The sequence below is a fragment of the Ostrinia nubilalis genome, chromosome 3, assembly GCF_963855985.1.
Source record: "Ostrinia nubilalis chromosome 3, ilOstNubi1.1, whole genome shotgun sequence".
Taxonomy (NCBI): Eukaryota; Metazoa; Arthropoda; class Insecta; order Lepidoptera; family Crambidae; genus Ostrinia; species Ostrinia nubilalis.
In genome coordinates this window covers 5840961-5854054 of record NC_087090.1, presented here as the reverse complement: position 1 = coordinate 5854054, position 13094 = coordinate 5840961, and the positions used below count along the sequence as shown (strand labels likewise).

The 13094-nt window shown below is 44.5% G+C and overlaps 1 protein-coding gene across 1 annotated transcript in view; it reads left to right on the top strand.

The window, feature by feature from the left end:
• The window catches only part of LOC135087728 (probable phosphorylase b kinase regulatory subunit beta), a 37509-nt gene that overhangs the window by 18547 nt on the left and 5868 nt on the right, over positions 1-13094 (top strand). The window contains exons 2-20 of the mRNA XM_063982496.1: positions 298-415; positions 502-637; positions 854-1136; positions 1418-1547; positions 1861-2012; positions 2089-2425; positions 2523-2612; positions 2732-2758; positions 4295-4449; positions 5142-5156; positions 5552-5671; positions 6185-6295; positions 6377-6504; positions 7000-7175; positions 7799-7922; positions 8859-8997; positions 9429-9587; positions 10512-10637; positions 10986-11209. Coding sequence (XP_063838566.1) covers positions 298-415; positions 502-637; positions 854-1136; positions 1418-1547; positions 1861-2012; positions 2089-2425; positions 2523-2612; positions 2732-2758; positions 4295-4449; positions 5142-5156; positions 5552-5671; positions 6185-6295; positions 6377-6504; positions 7000-7175; positions 7799-7922; positions 8859-8997; positions 9429-9587; positions 10512-10637; positions 10986-11209 — 2750 coding nt within the window. The remainder of the gene's footprint in view (positions 1-297; positions 416-501; positions 638-853; positions 1137-1417; positions 1548-1860; positions 2013-2088; positions 2426-2522; positions 2613-2731; positions 2759-4294; positions 4450-5141; positions 5157-5551; positions 5672-6184; positions 6296-6376; positions 6505-6999; positions 7176-7798; positions 7923-8858; positions 8998-9428; positions 9588-10511; positions 10638-10985; positions 11210-13094) is intronic.

Genomic DNA, 13094 nt, shown 5'->3' with positions numbered 1-13094 from the left:
ACTGGCAACACTGCATTTTAACCTTATTCAACAAAGAAGTGATATGAACTGAATTTAATATTTGTCTTACTTGCGAAAGATTGAAGTTAAAAAGATTTTTCCAAATAGTTCATGTGATTACCACTTTCTATTTTCATTCAAAGTAATTTGACCTTTCAATGTCGATGTGGATATCGTACAAACAAACACGAGATTCAAAGTAGTTTTGCTTAATTAGTGTTTACTTGTTTAATTATTTAGTGCGTAAAGGTTAATGTGTGTACGAATAAACTAGTACATCTATCTATTAAATTCCAGGCTTACCATGATATAATGATTCGCCAGGGGAGTATAGATGATATAAATGCCCAACAGTTCCTTAAAATCTCAAACTATGAAGATACAGTTCGGCAATTAGATATTTATTATGCTATTGGTAAGTAAGATTACTTGGATCATGTGGATATAAGTAATTTGTTGTAGTAATTTCATGAAAACATAGTACATTGTATTCCTTTTCAGTCAAAAGGCAGTTATTAAGGTTCCAGAGTCCTATAACTGGATTGTTTCCAGTTCTGTCATCAGACCTTCATGTTGCAAGTGTCAGAGATAGTATTTATTGTGCGTCTGCAGTGTGGGGGCTATATCAAGCATATAGGTTGGTGTAATCTTAGTCGACATTGAAACCCCTGATAATGGACAATGTTATGTCAAAGAAACTAATCATATTTTGCAGTATCTAAGTTTGATACACTACCTGCAAAACTGGCTCACTCCACTTTGAAACTAAGAAACTAACTATAACTGGAAAGGTTATCTGATAAAAATGGTTTCTTCTTTAAATTAAATTATGGAATATTAAATAATATTTCAGGAGAATTGATGATGACAGAGGCAAGTCTCACGAGCTAGGTCAAAGTACAGTAAAATGTATGCGTGGCATACTAGAGTGCTGGATAAAGCAGGCGGCGCGCGTGGAGGCCTTCAAGACGCGCCAGAGCGCCGCGCACGCTCTGCACGTCAAGTTCCATCTCACCACGGGCGAGCCGGTGCTCTCCGACGACCAGTACCACCACCTTCAGATCGATGTTGTCTCACTCTATTTGCTATTTCTTGTGCAAATGATCACATCAGGACTGCAAATCATATACACACAGGTATATCTTGAAAATAACAATCCTACTAATGTTATAAATGAGAAAGTTTGTGTGGATGTCTGGATGTTTGTTACTCTTTCACGCAAAAACTACTGAACGGATTTTGTTGAAACTTTACAGTATTATTGTTTGTAACCCAGATTAACATACATATAGGCTATAATTTATGCCGATCTGTGACAATAAACTTCATGCGGGTGAAACCGTGGGCAAAAGCTAGTCTCTAATAATAATATGTTACTGGTGTATGTGTATGCTAATAAAATATTTTTTGTCTGCAGGATGAAGTAGCTTTTGTTCAGAATTTGGTCTACTATGTAGAGAGAGCCTACAGAACACCAGATTATGGAATGTGGGAAAGAGGCTCAAAATACAATGATGGCAAACCTGAAATTCATGCCTCTTCAATAGGTATAATTTTTCAGAATTATTGCTATTCATAAGTATTTTATTATTTTATGTCTCTCTATTAAAATTCACAATAGCTAGATTATTGTAATAACTTGACTTGTCAGAAATACTAAATTAGCTGTAATAGGGCTTTTGCACTCAGTTAACGTTTTTGCGGCGTGGCGGCGGTTCATACACACGTTTTTTGTTATAAAATTGTATGCAAAGTGAATAACGCTAATATTGCTTTTGCGTCACGTTACAGTTGCTATGCGTCTGCCCTTCCACCAGACCATTTCAGACCAGTCATGTTTATTTTAATTTAACTTTGCAGGAATGGCAAAAGCAGCTCTTGAGGCAATAAACGGCTGCAACTTATTCGGCGACAAAGGCGCATCGTGGAGCGTCGTCTACGTAGATATCGATGCTCATAATCGTAACAGGAGTATATTCGAAACGATGCTTCCACGCGAATCTAGTTCTAAAGTATGTATTACAGAAGTTCAGCTATTTCGCGTGGTCGAAATAAACGGCTATTATAAATGTTATTGTTATGTTTCAGGGAGTAGATGCCGCCTTACTACCCACAATATCATTTCCTGCTTTTGCCACACATGAAGAACACTTATTGCAGTTAACTAAATCGAACCTTTTACGGCGCTTACAAGGCAAATACGGTTTCAAAAGGTTTAGCCGCGATGGATATAAATGTGTTCTTGAAGATCCTAATAGAAGATATTATAATGAAGGGGAGTTGAAAGAGTTTGATGGAGTAGAATCTGAATGGCCACTCTTTTACGTGATGATGATCATTGACGGCGTATTCCGTACACTACCGGAACAAGTTGAGGAATACCAGAAGTTGTTGAAAGCAAGAATATACATGGATGAATATGGAGGTAGGTAATAAAGTGTTGTCAGTTTTTAATCGCCATTGCTTTTTTATTTATTCAACAACTTAATTCCCTAACAACATTGAAAATATTTATGTTACAGATCCTGTCATACCTTGGTATTATTATGTACCGCGAGAAGGTATAGAAAACGAGCGCAGCGAACCAAATTCCGTCCGCAGACTGCCCGCAAGTAAGTCGCATTCTTTTGCCATTACACACACTAAAATAAACAAAAAAATAAAGTAAGTTAAGAGGTAATAATAAAAGTAATTCTGAGTCTGGGTTTAATTAAATTTGAAAAAATTGCAGGCAAACCTGATGATATCGACAACAAAGGTAAATCACATAGATCTTTGGTGAATGGTTTTTGACTTTTCTTTCTTTCTTGTTGTAACTTTCGTCAGTGTATTATTAACCTTGTAGTTAATTTTGCTTTTCCGCGAAAATTTTTCTGCCATAATATTCTACATTATGACTAACAACATGACGTGTTATAAAAGCCAAAACTTACAATTAATTATTAGTGCTAACAATCTGTAGGTAAATTAATCGGTATCCTTCCGTTTGGCCAAATTACTTTTCGCCAAATTTCACTTCGCAAACAACTTATCGCCAAAGTTTAATTTCCCAAATAAACTTTTAGCAACTGTGCTTTTCGCAAGTAATTCATTTGGTCAAATTATCATTTGGCAAAATTTTACTTGGCAAATGTTTATTTATACTTTTACTATTTATACTTTATACTTTTACTATTATAGCAAATGTTTTATTTTGCCAAATATTATATCCCAAATAATTTGTTTGGTCAAATTGACACTTCACATACTTACCCACCGTTACCCACAAAGCAAAGCATAAGGCAGATGATCATGGTTTTCACAAGAATTTTATGTAAAACAAAGAGATTGCAGAAAATAGTATAGTTGCAGAAAGTAGGTATTGCAGAAAATAGTAGGTTAGGTTAGGTTAGAACAGTGACCCTTAACGCGCGAAGGCGAGCGAAGCGTGCCGCGGCAGCGGCCGCCGAGCGCTAGAATCACCTCTATAACAATAGAATGAATCATTTGAAAAATTTCGATAAAAAGAATGAAATATGAAAATTAATTTAGAACAAATTTTATATTAACTACCCACTAAACAAAATAATAACCACAAGCTAATTTGTATTCCATTCTATGCACCAATCAAATTAGTTCGTAAATAGTTTATTGTGAAATATTTTTGCCAAATGAAACATTTGGCAAAACATACTTTGCCATACAATAATTTGCTAAACAATAATATGCCAAAAACGACATTTGCGAATTAAAAGTTTGCAAAAAGTTGTTTTGCCAAATGAGAATTTGCCAAATGAAAATTTGCGAAACGTTGTTTGCGATGTGATAATTTGGGAAACGTTTTTTGGCCAAACATTAGTAATCCAAATTAATCAGCTTGCCCTGCTCGATACTTTTATATTTGTTTATATAATAGTTTTATAAGTAACGGCACTAGCTTATTGTCCAAAATAGCTCTACACGCGTAGATTTTAAACTAAACTAAGTCAATGTTAAAATCTAATTAACGCGATTAGGTACTCTCTGACGCTGATTCCCATCGAAGAGTGAAGTCTAGTCTTCAGTTGCTTACAATTTTTATCTTCAATTTTACCGACTCCTTTTAACGGTACAGTCGGCAGTCACAACGACTTAAACACTGCTATCTTAGGGTCTCCGCTTAAAACGCCATGGGCGTGCATTTTCATACATTAGGACTTTTAACGAAGGTCCTTATGCAGCGGTGATAGGTGCTATTTAGCATATTTTTTTGGTCTGAGGTGCTGTTGACTGTACTTGTATTACGAATAGGTAGTGACGTAGCGTTTTGGTTCAGATACGGGCGGTCTGTTCCTGTGGGCGCAGTCGATGTTCGTGCTTGCTCAGCTGCTGACGGGCGGCTTGTTGCACGTCAATGAGCTGGACCCCATCCGCCGGTACCTGCCGTCTTACAACCGGCCGAGGCGCGCCGGACGCTACTCTGCCTTCCAGGTAAATTACAATATGTTCCGATTTTTCTGCCTTCAAGGTAAATGTTTCCAACATTTACATGTTCCGATAAAGTTCAGACATGAGATTTGCGACGAGCTCACTGCTTGCTCAAAGCATGCAGAACTGCATCTAAAGGGGCAGTAAGTGGAGGCCACCTACCGCTCAGCGTAGCGTAGGACGTCCATCCACAAGGTGGACACACGACTTCATTAAGGTAGCAGCAAAGCGCTCTGGATGCAAGCCACTACCAACCGGCATTCGGCAATGACATCCTGAGGCTGAAAAATGATGAGCTTACTGCTTAACTCCGTTTGCCGTCACCGCCGTCGCCCAAACAGCCGTGCCGTGACGTGTACCCTTCTCCGCCGTTCAGGTAAACATTTTTCAGGATACAACAGATTATACAATGCAGATGCTTCAGGTTTCAGGTACAATTTTCTGATAACCAATCCCTCATAATTCGCGAGCCCCTTTTCCTTGTCCTAGCTGCATATGAAAAGCGAGAAATTGGCATTTCTTTGAATTCAAAAACTGTTTTTTTTTTAAATTAGGTCTAACGTAACTGAAAATGTTAAAATACCTTTCTCCCAGATCCGTCATTTATGATTGGCAAGCCCTACAAATTCAAGTTAATTGTGTATTATCACTTATTAATTAATATTTATACTTTTAATTTCACGCGCAAATCACAGGCCAAGCCGGCGTTTGTAAGTATTGGAGGTTGCAGAATAATGCATTATTTTAGCATGGCACAGCATCCTAATCAATATTTTTAGCAGCATGTGACTCTTTATTTTTAAGCATTTACTTCATACAGCTACGCTAAAAGTGACGTCTTTTTATTTTTACTTTTATGTTATGAGGACTATTTACGATACTGCTTATGTAGAGCGATAATACCTACTTTTCTCTTTTGATTTTTTTCCGTCTTGTAGCGCAAATAAGCAATTATTTTTCTATACGCATCCGTTACTACGAGTATGTTTAATATTAGCATTTTGCGAATAATATGAAGCCCGTTTGCACTAGACATCTACTGCACGGCTCTAGTTTAATTTAATCTTGTAAATTAAATCAATGAAAATGGAATTGTAAACTGCAGGGAATAGCCACGGACCTGGTAGTGCAAGTGGTTTTGATCGCCGAGTCGATGCGCTTGCAAGCGATGATGGGAACATACGGCATTCAGACACAGACGCCGCATGAAGTTGAACCAGTACAGGTCAGTACAACTAGAGCTTATCACCCTTCGTTTCAGCCAAATGACGTCCACTGCTGGACAAAGGCCTCCCCCAAGGTTTTCCACAATGAACGGTCCTGCGCTGCCCGCATCCAGGCTCTTCCCGCGACCTTTACCAGATCGTCGGTCCACCTAGTAGGAGGCCTGCCCACGCTACGTCTTCCAGCCCGTGGTCGCCACTCGAGAACTTTCCTGCCCCAACGGCCATCGTCTCTACGAGCTATGTGCCCCGCCCACTGCCACTTGATTTTAGCAATTCTGCGAGCTATGTTGGTTACTTTGGTTCTCCTGCGGATCTCCTCATTTCTGATTCGATCACGCAGGGAAACTCCGAGCATAGCCCGCTCCATCGCCCTTTGGGTGACCTTGAGCCTTCTTATGAGGCCCATAGTAAGCGTAGCATAGTACCCATATCACCCTTATTCGCCACGAAATAAGAGCTACTTTTACATTGCAATTTGATGTGCCATTGATGTATAATGTAAAATGTTATAGGTATGCAGTTCAACGCAACTAGTCCACGTGTACCGTGAGCTGGGAGTTTGTCCGAAGTTGAAACTCACAGGACGCCCGATCAGACCTGTCGGTTCATTGGGAACCAGTAAGGTACTAAAACCAATTTGACTTCACTTTTGATATGCGACAAAGTTAACTTATGGTTGTGTTTTATTTTATTAAAATTTTCAGATATACAGGGTGTGTGGAATGACAGTATTATGCTATCCTCTGATCTTTGAAGTTTCGGAGTTCTATTTGTACCGGGATATGGCGTTGCTAATAGATGACATCAAGACTGAGTTGCAATTCGTCGGAAAGTAAGTTTAGAATTATTATGTTTTTTTCATCGACCCCACGGATGAGCAGAGCTTCGTCCGCTTTGCTACTCGTCCCGTCACCCGCACATCTCGCCTCGTCTCACAAGCCTTGTTCGCACTAGTCGTTCCGTTCGTCGTTTGCACTAATTAAACTAATCGCTACTGACCAAAAACCGTTCGCACTTCTAGCACAGTTTACAAGTAATTAGTGGTTTTTGTATGAACTCACATATTATGAACTCTACTAAACTGCCCGGTTTGGACTCGTTTAGCCGGTGAACGAGTGCACAAGGACGCGCGCGTGGTGATGGATGCTACTCGCCTGTCAAAATAGAACAAAATGGATTGGTTCGACCAAACGAATTTAATTATCTACTCGAGTATTCGGACAGGTGCTACTAAATTACTCATCACTCGACATTATTCGACTAGTGCGTACCAGGTTTTAGAGCGCAAGATTACCTTGACGATTTTCAATGACCCTGATGCCTACAGATACTGGCGGCTATCAGGGCGGCCGACAGTGTGCTTACTAGTGCGCGAGGAACACATGCGCGACCCGCACTTCAAACAGATGCTGGATCTCTTCGCGATGTTGAAGAAGGGCCACTGCGACGGCGTCAAGGTGCGCCTCGGCCGCCTGCAGAACCTCATCTCCAGCTCTTGCATGGGTAATGTACTGACACTGAACTTGTTTCATCATCATTCATCATCTTTTTAGCCACAGGACCTCCACTCCAAAACCTTGCCGCCCCATCGGCCGTCTGCAGTTCTGCGTACTATGTGTCCTACCCATTGCCACTTCTGCAGCAGCCATTATAAAGGTAGCAGGAAGGAAGGCGCTGGACGCAAGCTGCTACCAACCGGTCAACATGGAAATCATTGGGGAAGGCCTATGTTCAGTAGTGGACGTCCTATGGCTGAAATGATGATGATGGTGACTGACCTCCTTCATCCAGCGCCTTTCTGCTACCTTTGCCCTGCATACTATGGTGCCCATTTCTATATTCTTTACGAGATCTAAACTAAAGTCGCTGACGTAGCCCGATGGATTAGCAAGCTGAATTGCTGAAGTAGCAATGGGCAGGGCACGTATACAGAACACGACTTGTTTGTTATGGAGAGTTTGTTATTATGGAGTCCTGTCATCACAGTCACTAGTTTTAAATAAAGTACTTTAAATTACTTTTTATTATCTTGGGATTAGCTATTACTTATTCGCAGTTTAAACGATAAGCATAAGACTGTTTACCCTAACACCCTGTATATTTTAGGATTTAATTGGTGCTTGCAGAACATCTGGACTTCATGAGCCAAGGCGAGTTTCCTTCCGAGATGTTCACACAGTTCAAGCAGCTGGAGCACGAGTACATCGGCTACCAGTCGCTCACCGATGTCCCGCGCACGCTCACTTACAGGTATCAAATCAAATTCAAAAATATTTTATTCAATTTAGACCATTAGTGGCACTTATGAACGTCAAAATACAGTAAAAAAAAAAGGTAGGCCTTAAGGTGCACTAAACATGTCTATCTCCACGTCAATTTCGATCAATGTCAATCTCCACGTAGCAGATAATATGGCTTTGTCGCCCGTTTCGTGTAGGTAGTGGTTCCGAACGGACTATGCCGAGAGGTCCCGTTTTCGATTCCCGGCCTGGTAGAAATTGTAATGATGAATTTTCATTTCTGTGACGGGTCTAGGTTACTATGTGTGTATTTAAATAAAAGTATATAAGTATATCCGTTAAGCTAGCACCCATAACACAAACATATTAGTTGCTTACTTTGGGGCTAGATGGCGCTGTGTGAAATTGTCCAAAAATATTTATATTTAATATTTTACTAAGGGCGTCAGGGCTCAGGGCATGCCCTTCTGGCCTAGGTAGGGTAGGGCTGGGTTTCCTAATTTTTTTTTGCCAAGGAACCCTAATTGATTATACTTTTCCTAGCGGAACCCCGTACTACTCCGCCCGCACGCCCTGCCCCTCCCTTGTGCGTAAACAAGTCGGTGCGAGCGAACAACGTCGGTCACGAAACGTGGGATAATATTTTTTACGGAACCCTTGCGGCCTTTCCACGGAACCCCAGGGTCCACCTTTCGGGAACCGCTGGGGTAGGGAATCATTCCGGCCCACCGGGGCATACTGATACTTCAAGGTCTTTTCCTATACCAGCTAAGGTGTTGCATTCGTTTTGTTGACCAACCAATTTATTTACGAATCCGCCAACTTTCGCTCTGTAGTTGCTGTCTCAAAAACACAAAGTAAAACCTGTACCACAGATATTTAAAAGTTTAACATCGTCCGCTTTCCGTACGCTCTCTGTTTGAATTCTACTTTGCTCTCTTGACAGAGAAGACACGATTTCCTACGAATCTTACATGCACCACTCGACGCCGGACGTGGTGTCCGCGTTGCGAGCCACCGACAACATCTACGCACAGAGCCAGCTCTGGGGCATCCTTTTGGAGCGAGAAGGGCCCATGTACGAGGTATGATCCATGATGTACACGAACAGAAAAGTATTTCGTATTGTTTATTTAACATGTCATTAATATTCAGCGCTATCTAAACTATCTTCAATTATAAACACAGCACCAGTTTCAATGCCGACTTTCATTTGCTTGCATTGGAACAAAACATTTTAAAAATTTTTGTTCTTTCTTTCTTTCATTGTTCGATATCATTTTTGTTCATTGTTGCATCATCATCTTCCATTGTGCGTGCCCGTTGAACGCTTATACGTAGGACGTACGTTAAAAGCATAATGCTCTACCTACAACAATGTTACGTGTCAAGTCGCGTCCACACCTGGCGCATAGGTTCGCGAAACGCGCGAAATTTTGCTCACCCTGCTCGTGAGTGAGAAAGATGTCGCGCGTGTCTCGCGAGCTCATACGCCCGGTATTTAAATTGGTTTCAGGTGAACGGCACTAGCGTGCTGGAGTCTCTCAAGACACTGTACCACAGCGCGGGCGTGCTGCGGCACTGGCGCGCCGTGCGCTACTGCTCGTCGCTGCTCAACCACACCGTCGACTCCATCAGCCCCTTCATCACCACCGTGCTCGTCAACGGCAAGGAGGTCAGTGCGTGTCAAAGGCAACAATAGTCGGCCGTTTGGTGTAGTGGTTCAGAACGGACTACTATGCCGAGAGGTCCCGCCGGGACCGTCCCGGGTTCGATTCCCGGCCGGGCAGAAATTGAAATGATGAATTTTAATTTCTGTGACGGGTCTGGGTGTGACTATGTATAATATTTATGTATTTAAAAAAAAAGTATATAAGTAGTATATCCGTTAAGCTAGCACCCATAACACAAGCATAAGTTGCTTACTTTGGGGCTAGCTGGCGCTCTGTGAAATTGTCCAAAGATTTATTTATTTATTTAAAACAATGGAAATCACCCTGTATACATTTCATAACAAAACGCGGGTAAATCAAATAAAAAACGAACGTGACGATTTTCGACCGTAAGGCGATTATCACACCGCGCTCCGCCGCGGTACGCGGGACGACAGATTTAATCAATGTATGCAAGTACCTCAGTTTGTATAGAAAACACGCGCGGCACAACACACTGGCAACGCGTTTGTGCGCGGGATTCGTTATTATGTCGCCACGCGGACCGCGGTGCAGTGTGATAATCGCCTAACTACGACTTACACTAGCGATTTGTCCGGCTAGCATGATTTTAAACAGCATGCCGCGAGCTGGTGCGACGATTTTGATGTCCCAGCGATGTCATGACGTCTCAGCGATGCCCATGCTCGCCACTTTAGCTCCTCACATTGAAGGCTATTGTTAATTACAGTTCAAATATAATTAATTTTATTTAGTCTTTACATACTTAGTTATAGATAGTCTATCTATAGATTCTATGAAATTGGTTATGTGGTGAGAGTAACACAATTTGTACTAGTACGAGAGGTAAATAATTTTAGCCGTGTAACAACATAATAATGTTATACTAACATAATTATTAAAATGTATTTTATTGTTCGTAACAGCTAACAGTGGGCGTGATCGGGCACAAGGAGACCGTATTCGACAAGCCCATGACGCCGGGCGAGATCCAGTCCGTCATGTACTCTACTATACAGCCCTACGACGTCATTGGCGCTGTGCTGCAGCAGGTATAACTTATTATCTATGATAGTTAGTGCCATATTAACCAATAGTCAGGGCTGTCTTTAACGTACTGGGGGCTCTGAGTATTTAAAGAACCGGGACATGTTCTGTGGGACGATTAAGATCCGTGTTCTTTTTGTGCCTTGAGATTATTGGTTTGTAAAACATCTAATTGCTCACTGATCACGTGTATCCTTAGCAAATAGTGTTGTACTGCTGCCGACTGATCGGGACAATACCGGAAATGTTCCAAGAGATCCTCAAATTTCCGCGGGGGCGTGTTTTTTGAGATGAGATTATTGGTTTATTAAGTTAACTGCCCATTTGTCACTGATCACGTCGTGTGTCCTCAGGAAATAGTATTGTATTGCGGTCGTCTCATCGGGACAAATCCGGACATGTTCCGTGGTATCCTCAAGATCCGCGTGGGCTGGGTGCTGGAGGCCATCCGCATCTACCTGGAGCTGTTCCCCGACGAGAAGCGCGCCGACGCCACGCTCGAGAGCCTCTCGCCGTACAAGCTGCGGACGCTGCTGCAGCGAGTGCTCACTGTGTCGGACTGGGCCGAGGATAGAGGGTGAGTAGGTTTCTTTCTATTTAGGAACTACAGCAGGATCCTAAGACCCGCTGGGCTGGGTGCTGGAGGCCATCCGCATCTACCTGGAGCTGTTCCCCGACGAGAAGCGCGCCGACGCCACGCTCGAGAGCCTCTCGCCGTACAAGCTGCGGACGCTGCTGCAGCGAGTGCTCACTGTGTCGGACTGGGCCGAGGATAGAGGGTGAGTAGGTTTCTTTCTATTTAGGAACTACAGCAGGATCCTAAGACCCGCTGGGCTGGGTGCTGGAGGCCATCCGCATCTACCTGGAGCTGTTCCCCGACGAGAAGCGCGCCGACGCCACGCTCGAGAGCCTCTCGCCGTACAAGCTGCGGACGCTGCTGCAGCGAGTGCTCACTGTGTCGGACTGGGCCGAGGATAGAGGGTGAGTAGGTTTCTTTCTATTTAGGAACTACAGCAGGATCCTAAGACCCGCTGGGCTGGGTGCTGGAGGCCATCCGCATCTACCTGGAGCTGTTCCCCGACGAGAAGCGCGCCGACGCCACGCTCGAGAGCCTCTCGCCGTACAAGCTGCGGACGCTGCTGCAGCGAGTGCTCACTGTGTCGGACTGGGCCGAGGATAGAGGGTGAGTAGGTTTCTTTCTATTTAGGAACTACAGCAGGATCCTAAGACCCGCTGGGCTGGGTGCTGGAGGCCATCCGCATCTACCTGGAGCTGTTCCCCGACGAGAAGCGCGCCGACGCCACGCTCGAGAGCCTCTCGCCGTACAAGCTGCGGACGCTGCTGCAGCGAGTGCTCACTGTGTCGGACTGGGCCGAGGATAGAGGGTGAGTAGGTTTCTTTCTATTTAGGAACTACAGCAGGATCCTAAGACCCGCTGGGCTGGGTGCTGGAGGCCATCCGCATCTACCTGGAGCTGTTCCCCGACGAGAAGCGCGCCGACGCCACGCTCGAGAGCCTCTCGCCGTACAAGCTGCGGACGCTGCTGCAGCGAGTGCTCACTGTGTCGGACTGGGCCGAGGATAGAGGGTGAGTAGGTTTCTTTCTATTTAGGAACTACAGCAGGATCCTAAGACCCGCTGGGCTGGGTGCTGGAGGCCATCCGCATCTACCTGGAGCTGTTCCCCGACGAGAAGCGCGCCGACGCCACGCTCGAGAGCCTCTCGCCGTACAAGCTGCGGACGCTGCTGCAGCGAGTGCTCACTGTGTCGGACTGGGCCGAGGATAGAGGGTGAGTAGGTTTCTTTCTATTTAGGAACTACAGCAGGATCCTAAGACCCGCTGGGCTGGGTGCTGGAGGCCATCCGCATCTACCTGGAGCTGTTCCCCGACGAGAAGCGCGCCGACGCCACGCTCGAGAGCCTCTCGCCGTACAAGCTGCGGACGCTGCTGCAGCGAGTGCTCACTGTGTCGGACTGGGCCGAGGATAGAGGGTGAGTAGGTTTCTTTCTATTTAGGAACTACAGCAGGATCCTAAGACCCGCTGGGCTGGGTGCTGGAGGCCATCCGCATCTACCTGGAGCTGTTCCCCGACGAGAAGCGCGCCGACGCCACGCTCGAGAGCCTCTCGCCGTACAAGCTGCGGACGCTGCTGCAGCGAGTGCTCACTGTGTCGGACTGGGCCGAGGATAGAGGGTGAGTAGGTTTCTTTCTATTTAGGAACTACAGCAGGATCCTAAGACCCGCTGGGCTGGGTGCTGGAGGCCATCCGCATCTACCTGGAGCTGTTCCCCGACGAGAAGCGCGCCGACGCCACGCTCGAGAGCCTCTCGCCGTACAAGCTGCGGACGCTGCTGCAGCGAGTGCTCACTGTGTCGGACTGGGCCGAGGATAGAGGGTGAGTAGGTTTCTTTCTATTTAGGAACTACAGCAGGATCCTAAGACCCGCTGGGCTGGGTGCTGGA